Below are 7,849 nucleotides of genomic sequence, written 5' to 3'. Positions count from 1 at the left end.
GTTTGAGAAAGTCCAACTGATTATTAAGCCTAGAAGTTTTTGGTGGCATTTTAGGAGTATTCTATAGAGTATCATGTCATTTGAAAATAATAATAATTTAACTTCTTCCTTTCCTATCATTATTTATTTTCTTCTATAAGTGTTCTGCTCAGTGTTTCCAGAACTATATTGACTAGGAACGCTGATAGTAAAGCATCGTTTTGTTCCTGATTTTAGAGTGAAATATTTCTGCTTTCATATGTTTAGCAGGATATGGGTTGTTGATTTGTCATAGATGGCATTTATCAAGTTGAGGTAAAAGACTACTCCAATTTCCTGTAGGGTTTTAATCAGAAATATTTCACTCTAAAATCAGGAACAAAACGATGCTTTACTATCAGCGTTCCTAGTCAATATAGTTCTGGAAACACTGAGCAGAACACTTATAGAAGAAAATAAATAATGATAGGAAAGGAAGAAGTTAAATTATTTTTATTTGCAAATGACATGATACTCTATAGAATACTCCTAAAATGCCACCAAAAACTTCTAGGCTTAATAATCAGTTCAGCCGGGGAGATGGCTCAGTGGAATAAGCGCTTCCCTGGCAAGTGCAAGGGCCTGAGTTCAATCCCTGGTTCCACCAAAAAAAAAAAAAAAAAACAAAACCCAAAAACGGAAAAAACAAAACAAAACAAATAATCAGTTCACTAGCAAACTGGATACAAAGTCAACATTAAAAAAAAAAAAAAATAGAATTCCTATACACAAACAACAGAAACACTAAGAGAGAAATTAGGGAAACAACATCTTTCACAACAGTATCCAAAAAATTGAAATACATATGGATCAATCTAATGAAGGAAGTAAAAGACTTCTACATTGAAAACTACAGTACTCTTTAAAAGGAGAGTAAAGTGAATATCACAAAATCGAGAAGCTAGCCCCCACCCTGTATGAGGCTTTGAGGGGATGTCTATTACATAAACACCATCACTGGAAGAAAGCCTCTTTATTTATTTTTTCCTGTATTTTAGGGAAGGGTCTACAAGGTGTTCAGAGTCTCACTGCTAGATTGGACTCATAGTGATTCTCCTGTTTACAGACTCGTAAGTGCTGGAATCACTGGCATGCGCCACCATGCCCGCTGTCAATCGCCATCTTAGCACACCCTGGGGATGGGGCCTGCACAGCAGGTCTGGGGATCAAACCCCTGACTCCTGAACCTGCTTGCAGGCACTTTAATCTGCTGAGCTATTTGGACAGCCCTAAGAAAGCCTCCTTAATAAATGGGAAAACTGGATCTCCACATCTTAAGATTAAAATGAGACCCATATCTAACACCATGCACTAAACTAAAATCAAAATGGATCAAAGATAAATATTAAATATAAAGATAAGTATTTAAATATTAAAATAGAACAGTGATACAAGCAAAGATCTTATGAACAAAACCTTGAGAATCAATGTCTGGGATCTAATCTTATTAAAAATCTTTTGTACAGCAAAAGGCACCAACAGAATGAAGAGACAACCCACAGAATGAGAAAATTTTTAATAAGATATTCCTCAGGGGAAGGCTTATTATCTAGAATATATAAAGAAGTAAAAAAATCAGACCCCTCCAAATTTAAAGACTCAATCCAAAAATGGGCATCTAAGTGAACTAATACTTCTTAGATGAAGAAGTACAAATAGCAAATAAATATATGAAAAAATGATCAACATCATTGATCATTCAAGAGATGCAAAATAAAACAATGTTGAAATGCTGTGTTACTTCAGAACAAATGTTTACTATTAAAATATCAACAAATAACAAATGCTGACAGCGATGTGGGGAGAAAGGAATCACTTTCCACTGTTAGTGGGGAGTATTGACTGGTGCAACCACAGTAGAAATTGGTGTGGACATGCATCCAGAAACTAAAACTAAATATCATTAAGCTCTTCTGGAGGGCTAACAACTTAAGTTTGCAGACCAAAAATTTGGGGAAAAAGAAGAGCTACAAGGATAGCCAACATTTTGTCCCTAGCCATTCAAGGTCAGTGAGGACTCAGGACATAAGTGAACCTGTACTGTAACATCTTGCAACTCAGTGGTGTACCAAATTTTCTGATCAAGGAGATTATGGGACACAGAGGAAAGTGATTGACGATGTATAACGTGCCTAGGGAGAGTTACCTAGGGAGAAAACATTCTCTCAAGTTTTCACAGAGAACAAATTGGTCAAGCAATGGCTGTGACTCATCCACATGGCTGATACTTACAAAGGATCTACAAACTGTGGTACAGGGTTTCAGGGTAAATCCTGAGGGGATTTGACTGACTTTGGAAGATACAAAAGTTCCATTTCTTGTTATATAGGTCTTGCTTTATCTTGGTCTTAACTGTCCAGTGGAAAAGTATAAAAACAAGATATAAAATGTAAAGCCATATTAATAGGCTGAGCTGTAAAAGGCTCAAGTCAACCACTTTTGATATTGCCAGTCCTACAGATAACCCACTACTATTATGGACTACTGGACTATATTGGATTATTTTGATAAATTCACGCACCTACAATATTTAAATGGCAAGGGAATACCCATCTCTAACAAAACTAAACAAAAAAGGCGATAGAAATGAAGGACCATTTTGTATCTGTATATACAAAATAGGATAGATATACAGCTACCTTCTCTTAGTTCAATGAGAAGAAAGATTTATACTAATAGTGTTTGTACAGGATATCATGTCTGTATCTTGTACGATGAATAACCACTATGAAAACAACAATATGCAATGTATTAATTATTGTAACTGTCCTACTAATCAGTTTTTAAACTGTCTCATTGCTATTTGTTTTTCAATAAAATTAAAGAAAAATAGAAAATAAAAAGTAGTTCTGCATGTCTCCTACCCCTCCAAAACACCCCTAAAACTAGAGATACCAAAAAACTAAAACTAGAGATACCCACCTATTCCCTTTCTTGGTCTTCCCAGAAGAATTGAAAGCATCATTCCAGAGTGATATATGCACACCCATGTTTGTTGTTGTTGCTTTTTTTTTTTTTTTTTTGCGGAACCAGGGATTGAACTCAGGCCCTTGCACTTGCCAGACAAGCACTTATTCTACTGAGCTATCTCCCTGGCCCCGCACACCCATGTTTGTACTGGCAGAGTTTGTAATATGCATATCTTGGAAACAGCCCAAATGCCCATCAACCAATGAATGGATAAAGAAGACAAAGGTTTTTTTTTTAGTGTAATGGAGTACTACTCTGCCAATAAGAAGGATAAGCTTCTTAAGTGAAATAAATGGGACACATGTTGAAATATCACAGTTTTGGGCCAGGGAGATAGCTTAGTAGAATAAGTGCTGGCAAGCACAAGGTCCTAAGTTCAATCCCCAGTACTGCAACAACAACAACAACAACACATGTATCACATTTTCTCTGGTGTGAGAAATTGAAAGTATAAACAGGCACCAACATTCACAATTGATACTGGGAGATGGAAAATGGAAAGGGGATCTAGGGAGGGAAGAGAGGGAAAGGAAGGGAAAAGAATAAGTTGAGAAAAGGAGAAACATGGAAACAAACTTTTGTAAATATGGAGGGCAAGAGGGCTTAAGGGAAGGGGAATGAGAACAAAGAATAATATATATCATGTATAGATACAAATTCCCTATAATGAATATTGTTGTCATGTACATCTAAAATGTACCAATAAAATATAAATTTAGAAAAGAGACAATTTTTTTTGAAAAGAGATGACTATTATCTATCCTAAGAAAGTTATAGAGTAGAAACCTGGAAACAAATGTTCAGTGATTAGACAAAAGATGATCAGTTTGGGAAGAAATTGGAAAATTTCTGGTCTTAATCTCAGGTGTCTGATGAGACAATAGACAACCCATGGGCAGATCATTAGAGGGCAGGGTGTCCCCTGAAATCATAGGTGGTCACTTGCACACCAAGACACCAGTGTGGGAGAACTATGTTCAAGCCCAGCATGAACCTGGCATGGGGGCTCTCAGGAATCCTCCTAACCAGTCCTGGGCAATCTGATAGGGGAGCGAGTGTGGTCACAGCCACCGACAACACAAATCCAGGCCTCAAGTGACAGTCTGCAGAAAGCAGACCCAGTCCTGTCAGCCTTGAGTCCCATGTTGATTAGCAGCTTCATACTCCGCTTTGATGTTTTGGCACAGGAAGGCCAGGTCCATTCTGAGCCTGAGGAAGATGCTCAGAAATTGGAGCAACTTATCCAGGATCACATCATGATTAAGTGGACAGAGAAGGGAAAGCAAAAAATTTCAAGTGAGATTCAAATTCAAATTCTTACAAGTGCTAGGATTATAGGAGTGAGCCACCACACCCAGCTGATGCATCCATTTTCTTGTAAATGACCCAAATACACAGTACTCCACTGTGTATAGATACCACATTTTCTATTTATTTATTTATTTTCATTCAGTTTATTGGTATAATTTAGATATACATAGTGATCTTTGATTTCTAGGGAATTTGCACCTGTATGTGAAATATCTTGGTTTATTTCCCCCCCCCAATCCTCTCCCTTCCCTTCAACTTTTCTTCTTTCTTACTTACAAAGCTTTGTTTTGATTTTATCATTCTATTTTTTTCTTTTCTCTTATTTCCTTTCCCCCTCCTCTCTCCCTACTTTCCCTGTCTTTTGAAGTATTTCTTTTTATTCCACAATACCTAGTGTACACTTTGGTTCCTATTTACACTTTTAGCTTCTGATATCGGAGAAATAATGCATTATTTACACACGTGTCTGATTTATTTCACTTAAGAGTATGGCCTCAGGGCCAGGGAGATGGCTCAGTGGAATAAGTGCTTCCCTGGTAAGCGCAAGGGCCTGAGTTCAATCCCCAGTTCCGCAAAAAAAAAAAAAAAAAAAAAAAAAAAAAAAGAGTATGGCTTCAGGATGCATCCATTTACCTAGAAAAATTTCAAGTTTATCCTTACTTATGGCTGAGTAGTACTCCGTTGCACATAAAAAAACATTTTTTTTTTATCCATTCCTAAGTTGGTTTATCTCCAAAGAAGATTCAGCTATTACAAACTGTGTTGCTACAAACATGGGTGTTTATATATCACTGTGGTGTGATGTTTTTAATTTTTCAGGGAAGATACCCAGAAGAACAATAGCTGATTTGAATACTAGGACCTCTAATCCTAGTATTTTGAAGAATCTCCACACTGATTTTCACAGTTATTTATTTATTTATTTTTTGTGGCTGGCTCAGCCCACCCTGGCAGCAGAGCTGGCGTGGCATGTGGTGCCGGGGATTGAACTGTGGTTCCTGAGCGCTTGCCTAAGCTTGCCCAAGCAAGAGCTTTAGACTGTTGAGCTATCTTGCTGACCCAATTTTTACACTATTTCCACCAACCAGTCCTCCCACCAACAGTGGAGAAGGTTCCTTTCTTCCACATCCTTGCCAGGTTTTGTTATTGGTTGATATCTTTTTTTTTTTTTTTTTCAAAAACCAGAACAAATATTTTTTTCTTAACTTATAAACACATAATTTGTTTAGGAGGAAGAGAAACAACTTGGAATAGATCAGAGTACACCTTCACATTAATCATTCTTTTCATATACTTCAAATTTGTACTTAATGCCTTTCTCCTCCTGGACCTCAGAAAGCACACCTGGGTATTTTGGGAGGAGCCTGTATTTCTTCAAATCAATTTCTGGAAAAAATGTGTCACTTTCAAATTCCTGCATGATCCTTGTCACGAACAGTTTGACATGGCCCGGCCGATCCATGGCTTCCTTGTAAACAGCGCTGCCACCCACAACCCCCACCAGGTCCACCTTGCTGGCTAATTCTGGCTGCTCGATAAGCTTCAGGGCATCATCCAGACTTGGGGCAAGAAAGTCAGCTCCTTGGGGAGGTTCCTTGAGTTCTCTACTGAGTACTATATTAATTCTGTCTTTCAAAGGGCGATTCTTCTCAGGAATGGAGAACCAGGTCTTTCTACTCATTACCACCAGATTCTGTTTACCTTCCACTGAGGTGGTTGTGGTCATTCTCTGGAAGTAGTTGAATTCATTCCTGAGCAGGGGCCAGGGCAAGTCCCCGTTCCTGCCGATACCCATGTTCTGGGACACGGCGACAATGCAGTTCAGAGTACGCACCATGGCGCGGCTCGCTCCGAGCTGGCCCGGGCTTGGTTGATATCTTAATAGCCATTCTTTCTGCATTGAGATGGAATCAGCATTGTTTTAATTTGCATCTTTTGATTGATCAGTGATGTTGAACTTTTTTATATATTTATCTGCCATTTATATTTTTCCTGAGAAGTGGATATTCAACTCAGATGCTCATTTTTAGATAGAAAATTTAAACAGGTGGGGTCTGATCTTTTTCAATTCTTTTTTTAAAAATATGAAACACTTTATGAATTTGCATGTCATCCTTGAGCAGCAGTCTTGCTAATCTTCTTTGTATCATTTCAATTTTAGTCTATGTGCTGCTGAAGTGAAAACTCAATTCTTTATATGTTGTAGATATTAGTTGTCTTAGGGAGAACTAGCTAACATTTTATCCCACACAGTGGTTTGTCTTTTCACTCTAGTGGTAAATTCTTTTGCTATGAATAAGCTTTTTTTTTTTATTTTTAAGTATTTGGTACAGGGTCTACAGGGTCTCACTACACAGACCTGACTAGTAGTGATCCTCCTGTTTTCAGCCTCCCAAGTGCTGGGATTACAAGTGTGTGCCACCACACCCAGTCTCAGTCATCTCTCAGGAGCCCTGGGGGCAGGGCCAAAGAAGCTTTGTAGTAGGGTGAGATCCCAACTGTTGATTCTTTGTAGTATTTCCTATATGTCAGGGTTTTGTCTTAGAGTGTTCTACCTATTTTCTCTTCCAGCAGATTTAACATTTCTGTTTTAATATTTAGATCTTTGATTCATTTCAATTTTAATTCAGTGCATGGTGAGAAATATGGGTCTAGTTTTAGTCTTTGGCCAGTTTTCCCCGATTGATTGATTGATTGATTGATCTATTTATTTGGTACAGGGCTTTGCTATGCAGTTCAGGGTTCCAGGGTCGGCAGGCATGTGGTACTAGGGATCAAATCTGGGTGTTTGTGCTTGCTAAGCAGGTGCTTAGACCATTGAGCCATCTCCCCAGCCCCTCACCCCAGCTCCATTTATTAAAGAGGCCATTTTTCTTCCAGTGAATGTGTTTAGCCCCTTTCTCAATGTCAAACATGGCTGAGCATGTTTGACATTGTTTCTGGATCTTCTAATCTGTTCCGTTGATCTTCAGGTCTGTTATTTTGCCAGTACCATGCTGTTGTTGTTGTTTTTTTTAAAATCACTTAGCTTTGTAATGTAATATTTTTCTCCAATCAGATTTTATTGGTAATTTTCTTTTTTTCTTTTTGTGGTACTGGGGGTGGAACTCAGGACCCTGTGCTTGCTAGGCAAGCACTTATTCTACTGAGCTATCTCTTCAGGCCCCTTATTGGCATATTTTAGGAATACATAAGGATCACCTTCATCATAGAGAATTTTTACCTGTACATGATATAAATTGTTGTAGTATAATTTCAAGTCAGAGATCATGATGCTCCCTGCTTTAGCATTGCTACCTAGGATTTTTTTTTTTTTTTTTTTTGGCTATTCTAAGTCTCTTCTAGTTTCAAATGAAATTTAAGAATGATTTCTACAGTTCTGGTAGGTGCGCTAATGGTATTTTGATTGTGGTTACATTAAGTCCATACAACAATTTTGGAGTAGGGTCATTTTTACTATGTTGGTCCTTTCTACCCATGAGTAAGGGATATGTTTCTATGTTATGATATCCTCTTCAATCTCCTTTTTTCAGAGTGTTGTAATTTTCTA

General features: G+C 37.8%; 1 protein-coding gene and 1 non-coding gene across 5 annotated transcripts in view; both read right to left on the bottom strand.

Moving 5' to 3' along the window:
- Window positions 1-5,498: 5,498 nt before the first annotated feature.
- LOC101562780 (dihydrofolate reductase-like) overlaps window positions 5,499-7,849 on the bottom strand; it is a 7,496-nt gene continuing 5,145 nt past the window's right edge. The window contains exons 1-2 of one of the 4 annotated variants that reach the window (XM_023709080.1): window positions 6,051-6,119; window positions 5,499-6,000 (exon numbers count right to left, since the gene is read on the bottom strand). In XM_023709080.1, coding sequence (XP_023564848.1) covers window positions 5,573-5,980 — 408 coding nt within the window. In that variant the 5' untranslated portion in view covers window positions 5,981-6,000; window positions 6,051-6,119 and the 3' untranslated portion in view covers window positions 5,499-5,572. Of the gene's footprint in view, window positions 6,150-7,849 lie in introns of those variants that run through there. The other 3 variants (XM_023709081.1, XM_023709079.1, XM_023709078.1) reach the window with 3 other exon arrangements.
- On the bottom strand, window positions 6,378-6,484 carry LOC111815049. Its single transcript, XR_002819861.1, has one exon. It is a non-coding gene; the product is annotated as a U6 spliceosomal RNA (small nuclear RNA).

The sequence above is a fragment of the Octodon degus genome, unplaced genomic scaffold (assembly GCF_000260255.1).
Source record: "Octodon degus isolate 3935 unplaced genomic scaffold, OctDeg1.0 scaffold00010, whole genome shotgun sequence".
NCBI classification, from domain to species: domain Eukaryota; kingdom Metazoa; phylum Chordata; class Mammalia; order Rodentia; family Octodontidae; genus Octodon; species Octodon degus.
This window is presented reverse-complemented; position numbering and strand designations above follow the sequence as displayed.